General features: G+C 36.1%; 1 protein-coding gene across 1 annotated transcript in view; it reads right to left on the bottom strand.

Moving 5' to 3' along the window:
- ADAM32 (ADAM metallopeptidase domain 32) overlaps positions 1–27,861 on the bottom strand; it is a 128,339-nt gene that overhangs the window by 70,458 nt on the left and 30,020 nt on the right. Inside the window, exons 5-10 of the mRNA XM_067022784.1 lie at positions 27,513–27,589; positions 26,025–26,202; positions 11,516–11,584; positions 8,603–8,674; positions 8,006–8,172; positions 7,346–7,427 (exon numbers count right to left, since the gene is read on the bottom strand). Of these exons, the coding sequence (XP_066878885.1) occupies positions 7,346–7,427; positions 8,006–8,172; positions 8,603–8,674; positions 11,516–11,584; positions 26,025–26,202; positions 27,513–27,589 (645 nt within the window). The remainder of the gene's footprint in view (positions 1–7,345; positions 7,428–8,005; positions 8,173–8,602; positions 8,675–11,515; positions 11,585–26,024; positions 26,203–27,512; positions 27,590–27,861) is intronic.

The following is a 27,861-nucleotide window of genomic DNA, read 5'->3' as shown; positions in this document are numbered from 1 at the left end:
ATCATTAAAACATGAGAAAGTAGCATAACACTCATTACTAATGGTAAATATATAGTCAAAGTGAGGTTCTGTAATAGTGTAATTAATGGTGGTGCATAATACACTCTAGTCTAAAAGTGAAAAAACAAATATACTAAAAATAATCATAGTACAATATATGTTATAGGATACACAATCTTAAAAAAATACATATACTATAACATCAATAACCAAAAAAAGAAAAAGAACCTGAGGGAGAAGAGAAGTAAAAGTATAAAGTTAAAAAATGCTACTGAGAGGGAGGAGATCAAGATGGCAGAGTGGAGGGACCTGGAACTCACCTCCTCCCACAAATACATAAAAAATACATCTACATGCAGACCAAGTCTCACAGAATACCTACTGAAAGCAGGCAGACGATCTCATACAACCAAAGCTGCAAGAAAGATCCCCACATAGTGGAGTAGGATGAAGGGAAAAGGGAGGAGAAGCAGAATTGTGATGGGATCTGTGCCCATGGGAGGGAGCTCTGAAAGAGGAAAGGTTCCCTCACCCCAGGAACCTCCTTCACCAGTTGCGAGGTCTGGTGGGACAAATAGGGGGCTTTAGAGGTTCAAGGGGAGAGTGTGGCCCAGCAGGGTACAGAGAGACCAGCACAGACCACCCTTGCCATGTCACTGCACTTTCCACATGCCTGCTGGTGTGCGCAATGGCTGGATTCTGAAACGGGCTTCAGTGGATAGTCTGGGGAGAGAACTCAGTTTGGCTGTACAGAGACAGCCCTAAGGGCCTGAAGTGTGGCCCAAGTTGCAACTGGGGGTCCATTCAGGACAGAGCATGGGTTCACCATAAGAGTCCCATTGTCAACACATGAAAGGAGGGTCATGGGCCTACCATACCAGCCTCCTTGTCAGCATGCTCACAACAGGGCATGGTTCCCACTGCCAAGGGTTTTGCAAGCTTTTGGGGCACCCACACGTGGAAGTGGGGGGTTGAAATCTAAGCCAATTATCCATGCTCCCACAGTGGGCATGGTGGTATGGCATTGGTGGGATCTCAGGCCAGAGGGTTTGGGGACTAGGACCACACATGTATGCCAGACATCTGAGCCAATTATTGGTACTCCCATGGCAAAGATGATTCCAGGTGCCAGAAGCAGTGAACTTCATGGACACACACACCAAATGGCAGGCAACATCACAGAGTCACACATCTTGGTGGACAGCACCAGGGGAGGAATGCACAGCAGCTCCTGTCCCAGAGGGAGTGCTCCAGTCCCACCTATCTCATACTGCAGCTTAGAAATGGATCTGGGGGCTTCTACTCCAACAACTGGGGAGCCAACCCCATCCCCAACAGAGCTGTGACAACCACAGAGCAAAGAGGAGTCTCTGCCCAACATCCAGTGCGGCTCTGGTCACAACACCAAGCACACCCCCTTATCAAGGGGACAAGGGCCAGCATACCCTGAGAAAGACATGGCAAGCATCCATACCAAAAACAGCCCCTGAGCCAAAATATTGGACTCACACAGTCTACACAGGGTCACTCCCACATAAAAACAGCTTTTCAGACCACAGTAGATAATGGTTTCTCCTAAATTCATAGAGTCAGAGAACTACTAATTAAAATGAAAAGGCAGAGCAACTATTCCCAATGAAAAGAACAAGAGAAATCCCCTGAAAAAATAAGCAGTGAAACAGACCTCCCAAATCTACCAGACCCCAAGTTCAAAAAACAGGTAAAAAAATGCTGAAGGAATTAAGAAAGATTATCAATAGAAATGCACATTACTGAAACAAGGAACTAGAAACTATGAAAAGGAGCCAAATAAAATTAGACAACTCAATTGCCAAGATAAAAAACAAGCTAGGGGAATTCCCTAGCACTCCAGTGGTTAGGACTCCATGCTTCCACTGCAGGGGGCATGGGTTTGGGGAACTAAGATCCCGCAAGACATGTGGCAAAAAAAAAAAAAAAAAAAAAAGCTAAAGGCAATAAATAGCAAACTAAATAATGCAGAAGAACAAATAAATGATTTGGAATATAGAATAACAAAAATTAATCAGAACAGATTGAAAGACAAATGAAAAAAATGAAAGCAACATATGAGATCTATAGCATAATATAAATCATGCCAATCTACAAATAATAGGAATCCCAGAAGGAGAAGAAAGAGGAAAGGGGATCAAAAATATGTTTGAAGAAATTACGGCTGAAAAACTCCCAAACCTAAAGAAGGAAACAGATATCCAGGTACAGGAAGCACAGAGGGTCTCAAACAAGGTGAACACAAACAGACCTACACCGAGACATATCAGAATTAAAATGGCAAAAGATAAAGATAAAGAGAGGGTTCTAAAGGCTGTTGCCTTCTCTTGTTAGAGAAAAAGAGTCAGTTACAAGGGAACCCACATAAGGCTATCAGCTGATCTCTCTACAGAAACTTTGCAGGCCAAAAGGGAATGGCAAGATATATTCAGAAGTCCTGAAAGGGAAAAACTTGCAACCTAGGATACTCTATCAAGCAAGATTATCATTTAGAATAGAAGGAGATAAAGGATTTCTCAGTCAAGAAAAAACTAAAAGAATACAGCAATACTAAACCTATCCTAAAAGAAATAATGAAAGGTCTTCTCTAAATAGAAAGAAGCAAGAATCTATAGGAAAGGGAAAACTACAATAGGAAAGGCAAATATATAAAAAAGATTAAAGACCGTTTAAATAAGCCAGTATATAGATTAAAAAACAACCGAAAAGTTCTGTGAAAGCGATTATAACTACAATGAACAGCAAAGAAATAAACATGAAGATGTAAAAATCACAAAATTTGGGGGAAGGCAGTAAGAAAATGTAGATCTTTTAGAATGTGTTTGAGCTTATATGACTACCAGTCTAAAGCAAGTAGATATAGTTATGGGCTAACATACTTGAAAACCAGGGTAACCACAAATCAAAAACAATAGATTCACAAAAACCAAACAAGCCTATCTCAATTAACCAGAAAAATATCAGACAATATAACCTTAAACCTAAAAGACTAGGAGAAGTATAAACAAAGCCCAAAGTTAGGAGAAAGAAGGAAATCATAATGATCAGAGGGGAAATCAATGAAATAGAGACAAAAAACAAACAAACAAAAAACAATAGAAAAGATCCATGAAACTAAGAGCTAGTTCTTTGAAAAGATTTTTAAAAACTGATAAACCTTTCACCAGACTCATCCAGCAAAAAGAGGGAGCCCAAATAAAATCAGTAACTAAAGTGGAGAATGTACAACAGACACTACAGAAATATAAAGTATCATGAGGGATTACTACAAACAATTATATACCAACAAGCTGAACAAACTAGAAGTAATGGATAAATTCCCAGAAATGTACAATCTTCCAAGACTGAATTACAAAGAAATAGAAAATCTAAACAGACCAGTTACCAGTAATAAAATTGAATCAAAACCCAAAAGACTCCCAAAAAACAAAAGTCCAGGACCCTAACAGCTTCACAGGCCAATTCTACCAAACACCTATCCTTCCAAAATTTTGAAGAGGAAGGAATGTTCACAAACTCATTCTACAAAGTCAGCATCATTCTGAATCCAAAACCAAACAAAGACACCACACACACACACACACACACACACACACACACACACACACACACACAGAAATTATAGGTCAATATCACTAATAAACATAGGTGTAAAAATCTTCAACAAAATATTAGCAAACCAAATTCAACCATACATTAAAAGGATCATACACCATGATCACGTGGGATTTATCCCAGGGATGCAAGGATGGTTCAACATCTGCCAATTAATCAGTGTGATACACCATATTAACAAATTTAAGAATAAAAGTCACATGATCATCTCAATAGATGCACAAAAAGCTTTTGACAAAATTCAACACCCATTTATGATTTTAAAAAAAACTTTCAACAAAGTTGGTATAGAAGGAACATACAACAACATAATAAAGGTCATATACGTCAAACCCACAGCTAATATACTCAACAGTGAAAAGCTGAAGGCATTTCCTCAAGATTAGGAGCAAGACAAGGATGTCCACTCTTGCCACTTTTATTCAACATAGTATTAGAAGTCCTAGCCACAGCAATTAGACTAAAAAAATAAAATAAAAGGAATCCAAATTGGAAAGGAAGAAGCAAAACTGTCACAGTTTGCAGATGACATGATACTATATGCAGAAAATCCTAAAGATGCCACAAAAAACTATTAGACCTAATAAATGAATTCAGTTAATTTGCAGGATACAAAACTAATATACAGAAATCTGTTGTTGCATTTCTATATACTAACAATGAACTACCAGAAAGAAATTTTAAGAAAACAATCCCCTTTAAAATTGCATTAAAAAAAATACCTAGGAATAAATCTAACCAAGGAGGTATAAGAACCATATGCAGAAAACTATGAAACACAGATGAAAGAAATTGAAGACAACACATATAAATAGAAAGCTATATGGGTTCATGGACTGGAAGAATTAAATATTGTTTGTAATGGCAAAAATAGAAACAACCAAAATTCCCATGAAAATCATAAAGGATACAGTGTGGCATTCATATAATAAAGTATCAAGCATCAGTGCAAAAAAATTTACTGGGCACAAAAGGATTTTGAGGACAGTGAAACTACTCTCTATGACACTATAATGCTAGATATATGTCATTATGTATTTGTCAAAACTCACACAATGTATACCACCAAAATGAACCTTAATGTAAGCTGTGAACTTTTGGTGGTTGTAATGTGTCAGTGTAGGTCCATCATCTGTAACAAATGCACCTCTCTGGTGTGGACATTAACAGGTTATGTGTGTGGGGGTGGGCAGGGACTATATGGGATATCTCTGTACTTCCCTCTTAATTTTGCTATGAACCTAAAATTTTTCTTAAAAAACAAAGTCTTTTAAAAATTAACTGTAATTCCATTAAATCTCAAAATTATAAGTGGAAACCAAAAAAATCTATTTGCAGAATGATACAGCAGGATACAATTTATATTATGTTTAAAGCATAAAAAACAATTCTTATTTAGAGACATATTCAATTGTGGTAAAACTATATGAGCTTTTAAACAAAGAAATATAAAAGTTTATAAAAATATAAGTACAAAAGCTTTGTAAAAGTATCATTCCTTGAATTCAACTCCTCTAATAATTCTATCCTACATCCTGCCTCACCCACTCATTCCTACGGTTCACACTCTAGACCTTGTCAACAGATTTTTATCAATAACTGCAAGCCCTCCATCATCTCTGTGCATCCCACATCCTGACCACCTGCTATCTCTCCTGATAACTCCACTAGCACCTCAACGACAACAATCTGCATACCCATCAACACAACCAAACCGTGGTTCCTACATTTTCACTGTTCCTAACCTCCTTACTGACTTCTCTCCTCCGTTAAGCAGTTCAGATTCTCTTACCAACACCCTCAATTTCCTTGATATCCTTTCACTTCATAATGAGTTGACAAAAACACAATACATCAATCTTCAGAATGCTGAGAGAGAAGGATGTTAGAACTAGGATTCTAAACCTAGCCAAATTATCAATCAAATGTGGAGGGAAAGCAAAAGTGTTTTCATTAATAAAATAACAGTGTTTGCCACTTACATACAGTGTTTAAAAATTTTTAAACTTGAGTTATTCCAGAAAAAGAGCAAAGAATTCCAAGAAAAGGAAGATGAAGTTTAATTTTCTGTGGCAGTTGGTTCCACCCACAGAAGTAAAATAAGTTAGAAAAAAATTGACAAGACCTCTTTTGGCCATCAAAGCTTTACCAGAATAACAACATATTTATTTCTTGATTCAGAGTTAATATCATTTTTATATTCATAATATCACAAAATAATATTTATTGATTTAACTTAAAATCAACCTGTAGACAAAGCACAAAAGTTCTATAAAATAAATTATAAATTTTATAACTCTTAACAATGGATGTGAGAAGTGTACTATTTTACATGTCTCATTTTTCATAGCAAATAATCAATGGACTTCGCATAAGGTAAAAAGATTTTTTAAAATAATTAATTATAAATAAAAACATAAATACATTAAGATGGTAATATATTATGCAATAATATTTAATATATTATATATTGTGTATTATATATTGTATAACATCTATAATATATAATTACATATATTATGTATATACATATTTAACAATGTGTTTAATATAGATTACTAATATAAGTATTAATAAAGTAATAAAAACTTCACAATACATATGACAAATAGAGAGAGTGGGTTAAATATGTCAAAGATAATATTACCAATGTTGTCTAAAGTTTATTAATCAAAGTAGGGGTCAAAGTATATATATTTTAAATAAATAAACTTAACTACCAGAGAATTGAAATAGAAATTATAAATTCTTATAGGACTTCATGAAGGGGATAATGAAGAGAGTTTTGCTAACAAACTTTGCTTTGTATAGCTATAATTTAAACAATTTTACATGCATGCATGCATAATTTCTGTAATAAAAATAATTGGAAGAGTATCAGAAATAAAAATATGTATGCAAAATCCCATTTTTGCAAAAACATATTGTGGGGAGCCACAGTAACAGATAAAAACTCAAAGTAGGAGATACATATTAATCAAAATGTTAACAGTGATTATTGCTTCATCCCTGGGAAGATGCCAGATTATATGTTTCCTTTTATGTTTCCATATGTTCCTTTAAAAATGGACATGCATAAATTACTTTGTAATTTAAAAATACTACATAGTACTTAAACTTATTTTTTAAAAGGATGAATAGACGGGGGAAAGGCTCAATGAATTACTTCTCTTTCAGTGATGCATCTAATTATACCAATAATTTATTTAAATATAAAATATTTATAAGAACTATAAATATTTTAAATAGACATAAAAGTTTCTTTTAAATATTACGTAGAAAAATTTGAAACATTTTAACAGATTTTTATCATACTTTTTGGTTGATCATTTGTTTCAATTTTGAAGTTAATTTATCTCTAAGACTATTTTTCCAATTTTATACCTACAAGAAAAAAATTCTATTTTGGTTATAGAAATATCTTTACAGATAATTTTTCATAATGTACTCTTCTATATAAGAAAGGATACATGTGTATTTATTATATTTTTATTCCACTTTAACTTCCAAATAATTGCAATAAGACACTTGTACTTCACAATACTATTCCTTCTACATACTTCAAAGTTTTAAGAGTGATGGAATATAAATGCAATCTCTAAATGTAAACATAAATGTGAAGTGTATAAAATATATGCTGTAATGCTGGGTAATTTTTAAATGTATTTTTTTTAAATAATAAGATTAAATAATTACATACCAAAGCAATTCCTGCAGAATAACTGGTAACACACATCTTTCCAGGAAATGCTGCTCCCACATAATCTGGATAATCTCTATAGCTAAATAAATAAGTATATAATTATAGTTAACTTTGACAAACAATTTACATAACTCCTGCTAGTAATTTGTCTGTAGTTCATAAATTTCTAGTCTGAAGCAAATTGAAGTACAATCTTTCCGTATGTCTTTAACTGCTTTAAATTTGTAAAATAGTCTTCTCTGCAACTGGAGAGGCCACAACAGTGAGAGGCCCATGTACCGCAAAAAACAAAACAAAAAATACCTCATAACAAAGATATAAACTTCACAAGATAAATCCCATCTCTTTATGTAATGATTAAGATTATGGGCTCTGGAGTTACAAACTGTGGATCAAAACCTAGACACACCAATCAAGAGTCCTTAGTTGGTTTAACTTCCTGAAATATCAATCTCCTCAATAGTAAATGTTGATAAGCACAGAAATAAATTTTAGCAATCTTCTTTTATTGTCTGACAACCAGAAAGAGAGCATGAGCTCTGAATGAGTGCATGATAATCAAAGTATGAATAGTCAGAAATGAACAATTCCCTAATTTAAGCTACATCAAATATCACAAATCTTTGATTTCTAAGAAGACTGAAACATTATACTTACATGAATAGATATGCAATATCATGAGGCCTTAGGGTAAGAAAAGACTTTTTCCATTCTAAAAATGTATGCAATAATTCATCTGCCTCACCAACAGTAGAGATCTTATTTTTATCTGACCACAATTCCAAAGATGACAGCACAATAGTAATTTTAAATGGGGCAAACATCTAAAAACAGAAGAGATAAATACATGAAAATATTAATTTTATGTTATTTTATCATAACCAAGAAATTAATTCAATGTTTTGACAAATCCACCCTCAATTTATATGGATAACTTTATTCAGAAATGCCACGTCAGCCGCGGAGCAACTCAGTCCATGCGCCACAACTACTTAAGCCTGTGCGCCTAGAGCCCGTGCTCCGCAACAAGAGAAGCCACTGCAATGAGAAGCCCGCGCACCGCAACGAAGAGTAGCCCCCACTCACCACAACTAGAGAAAGCCCACGCACAGCAACAAAGACCCAATGCAGCCAAACTTAAATAAATAAAATAAATAATTTTTTTAGAAAGAAATGCCATGTCAAGTTAATGCAAATTATAATTTCAAAACTAGTATGAATTCTCCTAACTAGTATGAAAAGGAAAATACTTACCGAATTTACAAGGCCAATAATTTCGATGACTTTATTTGTCACTATCATGCTATCAGAGCCCAAGTAATCATACTGAAAAACAGAATTAATTTAAAATTTAAACATCATTTGTTATGTAATATGTTTGAGATTTACTCTCCATCTACTCTCTCATGTTGAGGCTGCTTTGGGGTTAGGACACTTCAAAGTAAGACAGTAACAATTAAAATAGGAATATAAATTGAATCACTCACACATGCTAGTATGTAATATTGTATAGCCACTCTGAAAGATAGCTTGGCAACTTCTTTCAAAACAAATAATGGACCTAGAAATTGCACTCCTGGGCATTTATCCTAAAGAAGTAAAAACTGATGCTCAGAAAAACCCATACATGAGTGGAAACAACTCCTATGTCCTTCAACGGTTAAAAGGTTAAACAAACTGTGGTACATTCATAACATGGAATACGATTCAGTAATAAAAAGTAACTGAACTGTTGATATATGAAACAGCCTGGGTAAACCTCAAGAAAATTATGCTAAGTATAAACAAATCTCAAAAGGATACATACTATATGATAACATTTATGCAATATTCCTGAAATCACAAATGGAGAATAGATGAGTGATTACCAGAGGTCAAGAAGTAAGGAAGTGGGGAAAGATGTGTGTGACTCCAAAGGGATAACACAGAGAGTCTTGTGATGGTACTATTCAGTGTACTGGTTGTGGTGGTGGTAGTTATGAACGGCTACATATGTGATACTACCACATAAAACCACACACACAAATGAGTGTATATATAACGGCTGAAATCTGAATAAGCTCTGAAGAATGTTTCAATGTTAAATTCCTTATCTATAAAAAAATTCTCTAAAGTACATTATCCCTTGGATATTACACAGGACCCTCAAGTTAAACATATCCAAAACTACGCTCATTATCCTGCCTCAAAAATATGCTCCCACTTAGATTTCCACTTCTTTAGGGAATGCTACTATCATTTATGACCTCCCACATTTATTATACTATATGTTCTGTTACAGCAAAACTTTTTCTGTTTTGTTCACTGCTCTATCCTCACTAAATAGAACAGTAACTGGCATCTAGGTGATGCTTAATATATTTATTAAATGAATGAATAAATCAAATCAATTTACAAGTTCTTCTAATTCACCCTCATTAGTAACATTTAAAATTGTCCTTTCCTGTCTATTCCTAACACTATTAATTCGTAAAACTTCACCTTGATTACTGGAATAGTCTCTTAAATGCTTTATCTAACTCCAATTTTTACACCCGCATTCCTGTCCCTACGCTATTGCAGAAATGATTCTAAATGTAAATATGAACACATGATTACCTGCTTAAAATCTTTCATTGACTGTATTACCTTTAGGATAAAATCCAAATATCATGTTAATTCTTCAATTCATCTCTTTCCCTTTCCCTTCTTCAACCCTGTATATTAATCATACTAAACTTCTTGCAATTATCTGAAAAGAACAATCTCTCATATTTATGCACCCTTGCAAAGAAAGGTTTTGCACTGAGTCTTCCCTGGCCCCATCCTCTCCCTACTACCCAAACCAACCAAACCAGAAGCCAGCTACCTACTTACATGCTCTTACAATACCTCAGGTTACAGCTGTGTGTCTCCATGTCTTTCTCTATTAATGCACTGTGTTTTCATAGTACCATAAACTTCCCTCAATCTGGCACTGAATTCACTAGGCTACAACTGTGGATTTAAAATTTGTGAAGTGACTGAAGACATCACTATTCTTCTTTATATGCCCAATATCTAGTAACACAGATATCACACTGGCTCAATGTTTGTTTTATTAAAGAATACTTAAACATAAATATTTGTAAGAACATAAAGAAGAGACGTTTAATGAGCATTATATGGCTGACAAACCTGGCAATTTGGACAAGAAGCTTTTAAAACAACTCTCAAAATTTGTAACATAATCCTGAAACAAAATAATTTTCATAAACCAAAATATTCCCTGGAAATTTAGTCATCTTTACTAGAAATATCTTAACTTTCTCTTAAATGTTCCCTTTATCCTTTTCCCTAATACTCTAATAAGTCAAGTATTTTAATATCCTTCTCCAAATCTCTCCTGTCTCTGACCCTCAACTCTGGCTTCCTGACAAGCTCTACAATCCTATGAAGAGAAAGGGAAATTCACATTCTCTGTTGTATTCCATAGATGTGACAATCAAATACTTATCTTCAAAACAAAACCTGGAAAGTATATTTTACCCTGTTTTCTGAAATTTTTGAAATATAGGAGAAATAAAACCACACCCGATTGAGTACAAACTGAGTTATCACCTCAAGGGTCTGAAGTTCACAGATCCTCAAATTGTTTATGGGAATAAGGAATCTAGAGGTGCCTTTAGACTAGACTCAATCAGACTTGAGTCAACAGACTCAAGCAGTTGCACCATTAAAAACCACTAAAAAAAATCTTGACATTTTAATGTAAGCAGTTATCATAAATAGTTATACTATCATCATTGCTGTGCCAATAAATATCTTATAGGGCAAAAGATTCTCTAGACTACATGCTGCTCTTCAAGTACCCTAAAACAAGAAGTAAAGCTTAGAGAATTTCACTTAAATAAATCACCATTAAAAACTTTTGTGGATTGAGAGAGGCCCTAAAGATGTGAAGTACCAGCAAAAAAAAAAAAAAATCATTTTGTTATGCAGGTTTGTTATGTAAAGACTTCAAATAAAACATTTCTGATAGAACCAATGTAATTTTGAATATTTGATTCTTCAAATAGAAGACGTCTTCACTGTTCTCTGAGAGCGACATGGAAGTAAGAAGACTGAAATCTTTAAGTTCCTTTCTAGTTAGGGATAATCATACATTCATATCAAATATTCAAAAGCAAGAAAAAGCAAAATACATACCAAAACTTTGTCCACCACGATATACATTTCTAGATAAAGTGGAATTAAATCTGAAACAGCTGATTCTGGCTAGAAAAAAAGAATAGCAGTATTTTAAAACTTTCGCAAATTGTTTATTCTGAACTTTTAAATTTTTTCCACCTTTACTGAGTCATAGTTGAAATACATACATATATATATATATATACTTAAGCTATAAAACTTGATGTTTTGATATACATATACAATACGAAATAACTGCCACAATCAAGCTAATTAACATATCCACTCTCACATAGTTACCATTTTCTTTTTTCCTGTGTGTGTGTGTGTGTGTGGTGAGAACACATAAAATCAACCCTCTTAGAAAATTTAAAGTTTACAATACTATTGCTAACTACAGTTACATTGCTGTTTATTAAATCTCTGGAACTTATTCATCTTGCATAGCTCAAACTTTATATGCTTTGACCAACATTTCCCTATTTCTCTTTGTCTGCAGCCCCTGGCAAGCACCACTGTACTTTCTGTGTCTATGAGTTTGACTACTGTAGATTCCAGTAGTGAGATGTTGCAGTATTTGTCTTTCTGTGTCTGGCTCATTTTACTAACAACATCCTCAAGGTTCATCCATACTGCCACAAATGGCAGGACTTTCTTCTTTTTAAGGCTGAATAATATTCCATTATATATACATATAACAATTTACTTATCCATTCATCCATCAATAGATACTTAGATTGTTTCCATATTTTTCCTATTGCAAATAATGCTTCAATGAACACAGAGGTGCAAATATGCTTCAAGTTAGTGTATTTGTTTTCTACTAGCAAGATTTATGATTTCAGGTCTTACATTCAAGTCTTTAATCCATTTTGAGTTAAATTTTGTGTATGGTGTAAAATAGTGATCCATTTATTCTGCATGTCACTGTCCAGTTTTCCTAATACCATTTATTGAAAAGTCTGTCCTTTCCCCATTGTATATTCTTGGTTCCTTTGTCATAAATTAATTGACCATACATGTTTAGGTTTATTTCTGTGTTCTCTATTCTGTCCCACTGATCTATGTGTCTCTTTTCATGCCAATATAATACTACTTTAATTAATAAAGTTTTCTAATATAGTTTGAAATCAGAGAGTCTGAAGCCTCCAGCTTTGTTTTCTTTCTCAAAGATTGTTCTGGCTATTTGGTGTTTGTGTTTCCATACAAATTTAAGGATTATCTTCCTATTTCTTTGAAAAACAGCGTGGCAATTTTGATGGGGATTGCAATGAATATGTAGACTGCTTAGGGTAGTACAGAAATTTTAACAATCCTGATTCTCCCAATCCATAAGCATGGAATATCTTTCCATTTATTTGGGTCTTCTTCAATTTCTTTCATCAATATCTTGTAACTTTCAATATATAGCTCTTTTACCTCCTTGGTTAAATTTATTCCTTGGTATTATATTGTTTTTGATGCATCATAAATGGCATTGTTTATTTCTATTTCTGACTGTTTCTTATTGGTGTATATAAACACAACAGATTTCCACACATTAGTTTTGTATCCTGAAAATTTACTGAATGTGTTTATTAGTTCTAACAGTTTTTTATGGGTAGTTAGGGTGTTCTATATATAATATCATGTCATCTGCAAATAGTGACAGTTTTACTTCTTCCTTTCCAATCTGAATGCATGTCATTTCATTTTCATACCCAATTACTGTGGTGAGAACTTCCAATTCTATGTTGAATAAAAGTGGCGAAAGCAGGCATCCTTGACATGTTCCTGATCTTAGAGGAAATGCTTTCAGCTTTTCACTGTTGAGTATAATGTTAGCTGTGGGCATGTCATATATGGTCTTTATTATGTTGAAGTATGTTCCCTCTATATCCACTTTGTTGAGAGTTTTTATTATATAGGGATGCTGAATTTTTTCAAATGCTTTTTCTGCCTCTATTTAGGTGATCATGATTTTTATCCTTCATTTTGTTAATGTGGTATATCACATTAATTGATTTGCTGATGTTGAACCATTTTCTCATCCTTGCAATAAACCCCACTTCAGCATGGTGTGTGATTCTTTTAATGTTTTTTTTCTTTTAATGTTACAATGTTGAATTTTGTTTGCTATTATCTTTTTAAAGATTTTTACATCTATGTTCATCAGGGATATTGGCTACTAATTTTCTTTTCTTTTTCTTCGTTTTTTGTGGTATCTTTGTCTGGGGTTTGGTATCAGGGTATGCTGGCCTTGTAAAATGAATTTGGAAGTGTTCCCCCTTCATCTATTCTTTGGAAAAGGAGTTTGAGGATTGGTATTTATTATTCTTTAAATGTTTGGTACAATTCACCAGTGAATTGTATAAAGTCTGGTCTTGGACTTTTGTTTGTTAGCATATTTTTGACTACTGATTAAATTCCCTTACCGGTAATTGGTCTATTCAGATTACCTATTTCACCATAATTCAGTCTTGGTAGGTTAGGTGTTTCTAGAAATTTATCCATTTCTTCTGGGTTGCCTATAATTTTTTTAAATTGAAGTACAGTTGATTGACAATGTTGTGTTACTTTTAGGTGTACAGCAAAGTGATTCATGTACATATATATATCATATATATATTTAATATCTATAACATATAATATATATGTATTCTTTTTCAGATTCTTTTCCCTTATAGTTATTACAAAATATTGAGTATAGTTCCCTGTGCTATATAGTAGGTCCTTGTTGGTTATCTATTTCATATATTGTTGTGTATATATGTTAATCCCAAACTCCCAAGTTTTCCCTGCCCAGGTTGCCTAATTTGTTAACATATAATTCTTCCTAGTAGTCTATATTTCTGTGGGATCAGTTGTAACATCTCTTTCATTTTTTATTTTATGATTTCTCTTTTTTTCTTGGTGAGTCTAGCTAAAGGTTTGTCAATTTTATCTTTTCAAAGAACCAGCTCTCAGCTTCACTGACCTTCTCTATTGCCCTTTTGGAATCTGTTTCATTTATTTCTGCCCTACATTTGTTATGTCCTCCCTTCTACTAATCCTGGGTTTCATTTGTTCTTTTTCTAGTTTCTTGAGGTATAAAGTTAGGTTATTAGTGACTTTTCTTGTTTCTTGAGGTAGGCCATTTATCACTAAGAACTTCCATCGCAGAACTGCTTTTGCTGCATCCCACAAATTTTTGGTATATGCTATTTCCATTTTCTTTTGTCTCAAGGTATTTTTAAAAATTTCTCCTTTGATTTTTCTTTGGCCCATTTGTTGTTCAGTAGCATACTGTTTAAACTCCACATATTTGTGAATTATCCAGATTTCTTCATGTAAATAATTTCCAGTTTCATACCACTGTGGTCAATAAAGATGCTTCATAAGTTATCAATCCTCTTAAATTTATTAAGATTGTTTTGTGGCCTAACATGATCTCTCATGGAAAATGTTCCATGTGAACTTGAGAAGAATATGTATTCTGTTGCTTTTACATGGAGTATTCTGTATATATCCGTTAAGTCCATCATTCCAATGTGTCATTTAAGGCCGATGTTTCCTTATTGATTTTCTGTCCAGATGATCTATCCATTGATGTAAGTGGGATATTAAAATTCCCTATTATTATTATATTGCTGTCTATTTCTCCCTTGAGGTCACTTAATAATTGCTTTATATATTTAGATTACCTTATGTTGGGTACATAAATACTTACAAATGTTATATCTTCTTGTTAAATTGACCCCTATATCATTATGTAACACCCATCCTTGTCTCTTATTACAATCTTTTTTTTTTAACACCTATTTTGTCTGATATAATTACAACTACTCCAGCTTTCTTCTGGTTTCCATTAGCTTGGAAATCTTTTTCCATCACTTCACTTTCAGTCTCTGTGTGTCCTTACATCAAAAGTCTCTTGTAGGCAGCATATAGATGGGTCTTGTTTTTTAAATCCATGTAGCCACTCTATGTCTTTTGATTGGAGAACTCAGTGAATTTACATTTAAAGTAATTACTGATAGGTGGAGAAATGAGAGAACTCAAATAAAATTTAAAAGTAATTATTGCCATTTTATTAATTGTTTACTGGCTGTTTCTTCTTCTCTTGCTCTCTTCTTTTGTGGTTTGATGACTTTCTTTAGTAATATACTTATATTACTTTCTTTTTATTGTTTGTATATTTACTATAGGTTTTTGCTATTTGTAAGCCGTGAAGTTTACAAATAACAACTTATAATATGTCTATTCTAAGTTGACAACTTAAGTTTTTTGAAAAAGCTCAACATTTTTACTCCCTGCCACTTTTTATGTTTTTTATGTCATATTTTATCTATTTTTATCTTGTATATCCCTTAACTAATTATTGTAATGACAGTTATTACTATTTTTACTACTTTCATCTTTTAACCTTCATAGTGGCTTTGTAACTGATTAATCCACTCCCTTTGCTATATATTTATCTTTCTGGTGAGAGTTATTATTTCATGTTTGCTTGGAAAAATTTAATGTGAGGTCCAGTTCAAGATGGCAAAATATGAAGAACCTGAAATCAACTCCTCGCAAAGACCTACTGAGTCTACAGCTACATACAGAACAATTTCCTCTTTTAAAAAACCTAAAGTCTGGCTGAGTGGTAACTATACATCAGGCAAATGAGAAGAAAAGCACAGTGAATCAGGTAGGATGTACTGAGACACACTCTTACCGTAAATGCCACCCTCAGTGCTATGACCCACAACCTGGAGAAAATTATAAACATGGAGCTTCTGTCTGAGGAGTGAAGGGTTTGAACCTCACATTGGGCACCACAACTTTTAGGACCTGCACCTGAGAGACAAGCCCCCAAACATGGAACTTTGGAAACCAATGGGGCTTGAGTCCCCAGACTCACAAGATTGTGTCAGTCTGGGAATCAGGTCAAAAAGGGCCCAGGCACTTGGACTTACCTTCTGTAGGGCCCAGCTCAGAGGGAGCTAGTCATGCCCAGACTTAGAGTAAAGGAAATTCCCTTGCTTATATTAAGGTGTCAGCCTGAGAGGCAGGCACCTAATTAGTACACACATCCAGTGATGAAGACTTGCAGGTACTATCTTCATGCTTTCCCTTTTCCATGCTCCAGAGCACTATATCTCCCAGAAGAGAGCTTTTACATGCATCCGACTGATCTTTGCAGTTGACTCCCTGGGAACATTACTTGACTGCTTGACTCTGGAAGCCAAAGGAGCTTGCATTCCTAATCCCATGGGATTGTAATAATCATAAAGGAGCTCAAACCCCTGTTAGGTACTCCAATTTTTGTGGCAGCTACCCAGGAATACCTCTACATCACTTGGCTCTGGCAACAGTGGGGCTTATACTTGTGGGTCCCATAGGACAGTAGCTAACAGAGAAAGAGTTCTTAAACAGCTACCAGGCCCCAGCCAGCAAGAGGCAAAAGACCCAAGACCTCAGTCTGTTACAGAGGCCTATTAGCTAATCATCATGGCTGAAGCCTGAGAGGCAGACTTCTAATTAAACATACATCTATGAGCTAAGTGTCATGCTTTCCAGACACCTCAGAGGGTGAGTGCTGTCTTCAAGAACTCCCTCTGCTACCCCCCAGAGATCCAGTTTTTCCTGCAAGGGAATTTTACATGCAATTGATGCCCCAGTTTTTGCAGCTATCACCTAGGGAATGCTCCTTCATTGCCTGGTTCTGGTGGCTAGGGGGCTTGCATTTCTGAGACCCACAGGACTGTAGCAATTGAAGAGATGGTTCTTGGCAAGCTGCCAGTTGCACAGCACTGTGGAGAAAACAGACTGAGGTACTCTGCAGTCTTTCTGTGAGGAAGGTCACTTTGCTTGTTCTGGAGCTTCAACCTCAGTGGAAGGCTTCAGGTTTAGCACACATCCAGTGAACTACAGAGCTTCCCTCAAGGAATGTAGTCTATGGACACCATCTTGGTACACTCCCTCTGCCTTGCTTCAGCTCTCCAAGAGCTCCCAGAAAAGAGCTTATACACTCATCTGGAGCCTCACTTTTTGTGACTGCTATGGAGGGGACACTGCTGGATACCCTGGAGAGAAGGGCATACACTTGCAATCCCACAGGACTATATATATTTGCCTAATTTTAAAAGCTGCTGCCTGAGGATCTGGTTTCCAAACAGCCAGAATCTAAGTGCTAAGAACCTCACCATCAGGACACTGGCAGGTCTTGCCACATTCTCAACTATTGGGAGCTATTAAAAATATAATATGCTACTTGGATAAGCACAAAGCTTTGTCATCTTTGAGAGATGACAAAGAGCTGGGGGAGGGTTTCACCTTCTACACAAGGACACTCCAAGACTAGAAGAGGCGGCTGTTCCATCTACCATATAAAAACCAACACAGAAAGTCAACCAAAATGAAGAAACAGAGGAATATGTTCCAACTGGAAGAAAAAGATAAAACCTCATAAAAAAACTTAATGAAATGGAGACATGTAATTTACCTGATAAAGAGTTTAAAGTAATGGTCATAAAGATGCTCACGGAACTGGGGAGAAGAGTGAATGAACACAGTGAGGAGAACGTCAACACAGAGAGAGAAAATATAAGAAAGTACCAAAGACAAGTCAGAGAACTGAACAATATAATAACAACCGAAAAATACACTAGAGAGGTTCAATGTTAGAGAAGATGAAGCAGAAGAAAAAAAAAATCAGTCAACTCAAAGACAATGTGGTGGAACCCACCCAATCAGAGAAACAAAAAGAAAAAAAAGAATTTAAAATAGGAGAGCTACCATAAGGGGTTATGGAACAACAAGAAACTAACAAACATTTGCATTTACAGAAGTCCCAGAAGGAGAAGAGAATGGGGCAGAAATTTTGTTTGAAAACACAATGGCTGAAAATTTCCCTAACATGTGTAAGGAAACAGACATTCAGCCCCAGGAAGCCCAGACTCTTTCAAATAAGAACGCAAAGAGACCCACATCAAAACACATTATAATTTAAATGTCAAAAGTTAATTAGGAGACCTTCAAGATGGTGGAAGAGTAAGACTTGGAGATCACCTTCCTCCCCACAAATACATCAGAAATACATCTACATGTGGAACAACTCCTACAGAACACCTACTGAACGCTGGCAGAAGACCTCGGACTTCTCAAAAGGCAAGAAACTCCCCACGTACCTGGGTAGGGCAAAAGAAAAAAGCAAAAACAGAGATAAAAGAACAGGGATGGGATCTGCACCACTGGGAGGGAGGTGTGAAGGAGGAAAAGTTTCCGCACACTAGGAAGCCCCTTCACTGGCGGAGACGAAGGGTGGCAGGGGGGAAGCTTCGGAGCCACAGAGGAGAGCAAAGCACCAGGGGTGCAGAGAGCAAAGTGGAGAGATTCCCACAGAGGATCAGTGCCGACCAGCACTCACCAGGCCGAGAGGCTTGTCTGCTCACCTGCTGGGGTGGGTGGGGGCAGGGAGCTGAGGCTCCGGCTTCAGAGTTCAGTTCCCAGGGAGAGGACTGGTGTTGGCTGCGTGAACACAGCCTGAAGGGGGCTACTGTGCCACAGCTAGCTGGGAAGGAGTCCAAGAAAAAGTCTGGACCTGCCTAAGAGGCAAGAGACAATTGTTTCAGGGTGCACAAGGAGAGGGGATTCAGAGCAACACCTAAACAAGTTCCAGAGATGGGCATGAGCCACGACAAACAGAGCGGACACCAGAGACAGGCATGAAAGGTTAAGTCTGCTACTGCAGCCACCAAGAATCCTGTGTGCAAGCACAGGTCACTATCCACACCTCCCCTCCTGGGAGCCTGTGCAGCACGCCACTGCCAGGGTCCCATGATCCAGGGACAACTTCCCTGGGAGAACACACAGTGCACCTCAGGCTGGTGCAACGTCGTGTTGGCCTCTGCTGCCACAGGCTCGCCCTGCATTCTGTACCCCTCTCTCCCCACGCCCCAGCATGAGTGAGCCAGAGCCACCTAATCAGCTGCTACTTTAACCCCGTCCTTTCTAAGCAAACAACAGACACCCTCAGGTAAGCTACTCACAGAGGCAGGGCCCAGCATGAGTGAGCCAGAGCCCCCTAATCAGCTGCTACTTTAACCCCGTCCTTTCTAAGCAAACAACAGACACCCTCAGGTAAGCTACACACAGAGGCAGGGCCAAATCCAAAGCTGAACCCCAAGAGCTGTGTGAACAAAGAAGAGAAAGGGAAATCTCTCCCAGTAGCCTAAGGAGCAGCGGATTAAATCTCCATAATCAGCTTAATGTACCCTGCATCTGTGGAATACCTGAATAGAAAACAAATCATCCCAAAATTGAGGCAGTGGACTTTGGGAGCAATGATATATATTTTTTTCCTTTTTCCCTTTTTATGAGTGTGTATGTGTATGCTTCTTTGTGTGACTTTGTCTGTATAGCTGTGCTTTTACCATTTGTCCTAGGGTTCTGTCTGTCCATTTTTTTCTTTTGCTTTGTTTTCTTTTAGTATAGTTTTTAGTGCTTGTTATCATTGGTGGATTTGTTTTTTGGTTTGCTTGCTCTCTTCATTCCTTCTTTTTTTTCTTTTTTTTATTACTTTTCAACTTTTTTATTTTTAATAATTATTTTTTATTTTAAAAACTTTATTTTATTCTTTTTTTCTCACTTTTCTTCTGAGCCATGTGACTGACAGGGTCTTGGTGCTCTGGCCAGGTGTCAGGCCTGTGCCTCTGAGGTGGGAGAGCCAAGTTCAGGACACTGGTCCACCAGAGACCTCCCGGCTCCACATAATAACAAATGGCGAAAGCTACCCCAGAGATCTCCATCTCAACACTAAGACCCAACTCCACTCAACGACCAGCAAGCTACAGTGCTGGACCCCCTATGCCAAAAAAAATAGCAAGACAGGAACACAACCCCATCCATTAGCAGAGAGGCTGCCTAAAATCATAATAAGGTGACAGACACCCCAAAACACACCACCAGACGTGGACCTGCCCACCAGAAAGACAAGATCCAGCCTCATCCATCAGAATACAGGCACTAGTCCGCTCCACCAGGAAGCCTATACAACCCACAGAACCAACCTTAACCACTGGGGGCAGACACCAAAAACAACAGGAACTACGAACCTGCAGAATGAGAAAAGGAGATGCCAAACACAGTAAGTTAAGCAAAATGAGAAGGCAGAGAAACACACAGCAGATGAAGGGGCAAGGTAAAAACCCACAACACCAAACAAATGAAGAGGAAATAGGCAGTCTACCTAAAAACGAATTCAGAGTAATGATAGGAAAGAGGATCCAAAATCGTGTAAATAGAATGGAGAAAATACAAGAAACGTTTAACAAGGACATAGAAGAACTAAAGAGCAAACAAACAATGATGAACAACACAATAAATGAAATTAAAAATTCTCTAGAAGGAATCAACAGCAGAGTAACTGAGGCAGAAGAATGGATAAGTGACCTGGAAGATAAAACAGTGGAAATAACTACCAGAGAGCAGAATAAAGAAAAAAGAATGAAAAGAATTGAGGACAGTCTCAGAGACTTCTGGGACAACATTAAACGTACCAACATTCAACTTATAGGGGTCCCAGAAGTAAAAGAGAAAAAGAAAGGGTCTGAGAAAATATTTGAAGAGATTATAGTGGAAAACTTCCCTAACGTGGGACAGGAAATAGGCAATCAAGTCCAAAAAGCACAGAGAGTCCCATACAGGATAAATCCAAGGAGAAACACACCAAGACACATATTAATCACACTAACAAAAATTAAATACAAAGAAAAAATATTAAAAGCAGCAAGGGAAAAATAACATACAAGGGAATCCCCATAAGGTTAACAGCTGATCTTTCAGCAAAAATGCTGCAAGGCACAAGGGACTGGCAGGACATATTTAAAGTGATGAAAGGGAAAAACTTACAGCCAAGTTCACTCTACCCAGCAAGTATCTCATTCAGATTTGACGGACAAATTAAAACCTTTACAGACAAGTAAAAGCTAAGAGAATTCAGCACCACAAAACCAGCTTTACAACAAATGCTAAGGGAACTTCTCTAGGCAGGAAACACAAGAGAAGGAAAAGACCTGCAATAACAAACACAAAACAATTAAGAAAATGGTAATAGAAGCATACATATTGATAACTACCTTAAATGTAAATGGATTAAATGCTCCAGCCAAAAGACATAGACTGGCTGAACGGATACAAAAACAAGACCCGTACAATGATTTCTACAAGAGACCCACTTCAGACCTAGGGACACATACCGACAGAAAGTGAGGGGATGGAAAAAGATATTCCATGCAAATGGAAAGCAAAAGGAAGCTGGAGTAGCAATTCTCATACCACACAAAATAGACTTTAAAATAAAGACTATTACAAGAGACAAAGAAGGATACTACATAATGATCAAGGGATCAATCCAAGAAGAAGATATAACAATTGTCAATATTTAAGCACCCAGCATAGGAGCACCTCAGTACATAAGGCAAATGCTAACAGCCATAAAAGGGGAAATTGACAGTAACACAATCATCATAGGGGACTTTAACATCCCACTTTCACCAATGGACAGATCATCCAAAATGAAAATAAATAAGGAAACACAAGCTTTAAATGACACATTAAACAAGATGGACTTAATTGATATTTATAGGACATTCTACCCCAAAACAACAGAATACACTTTCTTCTCAAGTGCTCATGGAACATTTTCCAGGATAGATCATATCCTGGGTCACAAATTAAGCTTTGGGAAATTTAAGAAAACTGAAATCATATCAACTATCTTTTCCAACCACAACGCTATAAGACAAGATACCAATTACAGGGAAAAATCTGTAAAAAATACAAACAGATGGAGGCTAAACAGTACACTATTAAATAACCAAGAGATCACTGAGGAAATAAAAAAATACCTAGAACCAAATGACAATGAAGACATGACGACCCAAAACCTATGGAATGCAGCAAAAGCAGTTCTAAGATGGAAGTTTATAGCAATACAATCCTACCTCAAGAAACAAGAAACACCTCAAATAAACAACTTAAACTTACATCTAAAGCAATTAGAGAAAGAACAAAAATACCCCAAAGTTAGCAAAAAGAAAGAAATCATAAAGATCAGATGAGAAATAAATGAAAAAGAAATGAAGGAAACAATAGCAAAGGTCAATAAAACTAAAAGCTGGTTCTTTGAGAAGATAAACAAAATTGATAAACCATTAGCCAGATTCATCAAGAAAAAAAGGGAAAGACTCGGGCTTCCCTGGTGGCGCAGTGGTTGAGAGTCCGCCCGCCGATGCAGGGGACACGGGTTCGTGCCCCTGTTCGGGAAGATCCCACATGCCGTGGAGCGGCTGGGCCCGTGAGCCATGGTCGCTGAGCCTGTGCGTCTGGAGCCTGCGTGTCCGGAGCCTGTGCTCCGCAACGGGAGAGGCCACAACAGTGAGAGGCCCGTGTACCACAAAAAAAAAAAAAAAAAAAGGGAAAGACTCAAATCAACAGAACTAGGAATGAAAAAGCAGAAGTAAAAACTGACACTGCAGAAATATGAAGGATGGATCATGAGAGATTACTACAAGCAACTATATGCCAATAAAATGGACAACCTGGAAGAAATGGACAAATATTTAAAAAGCACAACCTTCCAAGACTGAACCAGGAACAAATAGAAAATATAAACAGACCAATCACAAGCACTGAAATTGAGACTGTGATTAAAAATCTTCCAACAAACCAAAGGCCAGGACTAGATAGCTTCTCAAGCGAATTCTATCAAACATTTAGAGAAGAGCTAATACCTATCCTTCTCAAACTCTTCCAAAATATAGCAGAGAGAGGAACACTCCCCAACTCATTCTACGAGGCCACCATCACCCTGATACCAAAACAACATAAAGATGTCACAAAGAAAGAAAACTACAGGCCAATATCACTGATGAACATAGATGCAAAAATCCTCAACAAAATACTAGCAAACAGAATCCAACAGAACATTAAAAGGATCATACACCATGATCAAGTGGGGTTTATCCCAGGAATGCAAGGATACTTCAATATACACAAGTCAATCAATGTGATAAACCATATTAACAAACTGAAGGAGTCAAACCATATGATCATCTCAACAGATGCAGAAAACGCTTTCGACAAAATTCAACACCCATTTATGATAAAAACCCTCCAGAAAGTAGGCATACAGGGAACTTACCTCAACATAATAAAGGCCATATATGAAAAACCCACAGCCAACATCGTTTTCAGTGGTGAAAAACTGAAACCATTTCCTCTAAGATCAGGAACAAGACAAGGTTGCCCACTTTCACCACTATTATTCAACATAGTTCTGGAAGTTTTAGCCACAGCAATCAGAGAAGAAAATGAAATAAAAGGAATCCAAGTTGGAAAAGCAGAAGTAAATCTGTCAGTGTTTGAAGATGACATGATACTATACGTAGAGAATCCTAAAGATGCTACCAGAAAACTACTAGAGCTGATCAATGAATTTGGTAATGTAGCAGGATACAAAATTAATGCACAGAATTCTCTTTCATTTCTATATACTGGTGATGAAAAATCTGAAAGAGAAATTAAGGAAACATTACCATTTAGCATTGCAAAAAAAGAATAAAATACCTAGGAATAAACCTACCTAGGGAGACAAAAGACCTGTATGCAAAAAACTATAAGAGACTATTGAAAGAAATTAAAGATGATACCAACAGATGGAGAGATATACCATGTGCTTTGATTGGAAGAATCAACACTGTGAAAATGACTATACTATCCAAAGTAATCTACAGATTCAATGCAATCCCTATCAAACTACCAATGGCATAGTTCACAGAACTAGAACTAAAAATTTCACAATTTGTATGGAAACACAAAAGACCCCAAATAGCCAAAGCAGTCTTGAGAAAGAAAAACGGAGCTGGAGGAATCATGCTCCCTGACTTCAGACTATACTACAAAGCTATAGTAATTAAGACAGTATGGTACTGGCACAAAATCAGAAATACAGATCAATGAAACAGGATAGAAAGCCCAGAGATAAACCCACGCACATATAGTCACCTTATTTTTGATAAAGGAGGCAAGAATATATAATAGAGAAAAGACAATCCCTTCAATAAGTGGTGCTGGGAAAAATGGACAGCTCCAGGTAAAAGAATGACATTAGAACACTCCATAACATCATACACAAAAATAAACTCAAAATGGATTAAAGACCTAAATGCAAGGCCAGACACTATAAAACTCTTAGAGGAAAACATGGGCAGAGCACTCTATGATATAAATCACAGAAAGATCCTTTTTGACCCACCTCCTAGAGGAATGGAAATAAAAAGAAAAATAAACAAATGGGACCTAATGAAACTTAAAAGCTTTTGCACAGCAACGGAAACCATAAACAAGACGAAAAGACAACCCTCAGAATGGGAGAAAATATTTGCAAACGAAGCAACTGTCAAAGGATTTATCTCCAAAATTTACCAGCTACTCATGCAGCTCAATATCAAAAAAACAAACAACACAAGCCAAAAATGGGCAGAAGACCTAAACAGACATTTCTCCAAAGAAGATATACAGATTGTCAACAAATACACGAAAAGATGCTCAACATCACTAATCATGAGAGAAACGCAAATCAAAACTACAATGAGGTATATCACCTAAAACCAGTCAGATTGGCCATCATCAAAAAATCTACAAACAATAAATGCTGAAGAGGGTGTGCCGAAAAGGGAACCCTCTTGCACTGTTGGTGGGAGTGTAAATTGATACAGCCACTATGGAGAAAAGTATGGAGGTTCCTTAAAAAACTAAAAATAGAACTACCATACAACCCAGCAATCCCACTACTGGGCATATACCCTGAGAAAACCATAATTCAAAAAGACTCATATACCACAATGTTCATTGCAGCTCTATTTACAATAGCCAGGACATGGAGTCAATCTAAGTGTCCATCAACAGATGACTGGATAAAGAAGATGTGGCACATATACACAATGGAATATTACTCAGCCATAAAAAGAAACGAATTTGAGTTATTTGTAGTGAGGTGGATGGACTTAGAGTCTGTCATACAGAGTGAAGTAAGTCAGAAAGAGAAAAACAAATACTGTATGCTAACACATATATATGGAATCTACAGGAAAAAAAAAGATTCTGAAGAACCTAAGGGCAGGACAGGAATAAAGATGCAGACGTAGATAATTGACTTGAGGACATGGGGAAGGGAAAGGGTAAGCCGGGACAAAGTGAGAGAGTGGCATGCACATATATGCACTGCCAAATGTAAAACAGAAAGCTAGTGGGAAGCAGCCACATAGCACAGGGAGATCAGCTCGGTGCTTTGTGAGCAACTAGAGGGGTGAGATATGGAGTGTGGGAGGGAGACGCAAGAGGGAGAAGATATATATGGGGATGTATGTATAGCTGATTCACTTTGTTATACAGCAGAAACTAACACACCACTGTAAAGCAATTATACTCCAATAAAGATGTTAAAAAATAAATTAAATAAATAAGTAAATAAAAGCAATAACTGCCTTTAAAGAGTAATAAAGCATACATAACTCACTTTTTCACTTATAAAGATATCATAGTCCATTGGGTTTTGTTCTGTGTCTTGGTTATTCTCAGTAAGAACTGCAAATTCATTGTTTTCATTTCCTAATTTATAAAGAAGATGCTGAAATTCAACTGCAGATTCCAGAGGCTCAATTCCATAAGAAAGATTTTCAAACTGCAATATTCCTCTGTAAAATTAGGGATAAAAATTTAAGTGCTTTTAATTAATTCTATATTATAAAACTCCGACAGAATTCCTGTAAAAAAGGAGGAGGAGGAGGAGGAGGAAGGTAGGAGGAGGAGAAGGAGGAGAAGGAGGGGGAGGAGGAGAATAAAAAGAAAGATACAGAATGTTTTGAGCTCAGTATTTTGACCCAAACTCTTTATGTATTGGAGATGACTCTGAAGAGATAAAAAAAGGTCTTCCCCAATCCAAAAAACTAACTTTCCATTTAATTTACTTTATAGTTATAAACGCAGCACAAATTATGTAATCATTTGCTAGCAAGTACACAGCATTTCTGTGATCAATTCATTCTCCTGCCCCCTGCGTCAGTAATTTAATGAAAGCAATAGCAAACAGAAATCTGTATAAATTTCTTTCTGTTTTGCACTGCAATGATTACATTGCTTGCATAAAAAAAGATACATAATCAGTAATTTTATTCATAAAAATAAAATTCAGCAGTAATTAGAAGAAGGCATTTATGAATTTTGTTTATATACCTAGTCTGAATAAGAAATCAAATGCTAAATTTCAAAGAGTAAACAAGTATTCTTCCTTGAATACAGGTAATAGTTCAAGTGACTACTGTCTAAAAACCAAATTTCAGAATTCCATGTAAAAAGCACTGAGTAAAATTCGTTTGTGGAAACAAGGCTCCTACACTACAAAATGAAGGTGAAGAATATCCTGACAGAATGGAAAACTCTCCAAGCATTAAAGAGGAAATCCTACAATTCTTAGAGAGATTAAGATAGTGATATTACTAGAAAAATGAGTACTATATTAATACTTATTTGTTAATATAGAAGTGCTTCCTCTCTCTGAAGATGATTTCCTTTTGTGAAAGAACATGTTTATTTATTTTTACATCTCCAAACACTAGGCCAGTAGCTGGTACATGATAGGTATCAAAAATACTCTATTTGCTGAAAAAATAAGCTACCCGAAACTTAGCTCTTCCAACTTGCTATAGTAAAACACAGTCAACTGTCATTTCTTTACTAAAGAAGAAACAAGATACAGAGTAAGGACACCAGGAAATCTAAACCTTCGAGGAAGTTAGACATGCCTCTGGTCAGTGGGGAAAGTAAAGAGAAATCAGAGAAGAAACATATTCAGAGGAAGAGATTTATTATTATTATTATTATTCACTGAATAATCTCCACACGGGAATCCTTTACCAGCCCCACACTTAGTATAAACTAACAAATTCTCTGCAGATAAATATTATAACCATGGTGTTTGAATATCAACGACAAAAAAATACATAACCTCAGTCCAGAGCACGTGCTAAGTGTGACAACAGAATTCAGATATCCTTCAATATATCCTTGGTAGTAGCATTGAGTCTATGGGGGAAAATATAAAGTGGTTACCTAGGAGTTGACAAAACTTTCTAATATTTCTTAACTTTTTATACTTAATAGAACTTTCTGAATATTTTTCACAGGCTATATACAGTTTATATTAGTGTGAATAGAGTGACATTCAGAAAAAAAGTCTCCCCATATTTGCCACTTTCACTATATTAACTACTCTTTTCATATCAATACTTGGGATTATTATTTTACATCCTAATTCCAAAGTTTTATCCCATATTTTAGGTAAAATTATTTTCCAA

The sequence above is a fragment of the Kogia breviceps genome, chromosome 20 (assembly GCF_026419965.1).
Source record: "Kogia breviceps isolate mKogBre1 chromosome 20, mKogBre1 haplotype 1, whole genome shotgun sequence".
Classification (NCBI taxonomy): Eukaryota; Metazoa; Chordata; class Mammalia; order Artiodactyla; family Physeteridae; genus Kogia; species Kogia breviceps.
The sequence above is the reverse complement of the archived record's forward strand: the minus strand, read 5'-3'. Positions and strand labels throughout refer to the sequence as shown.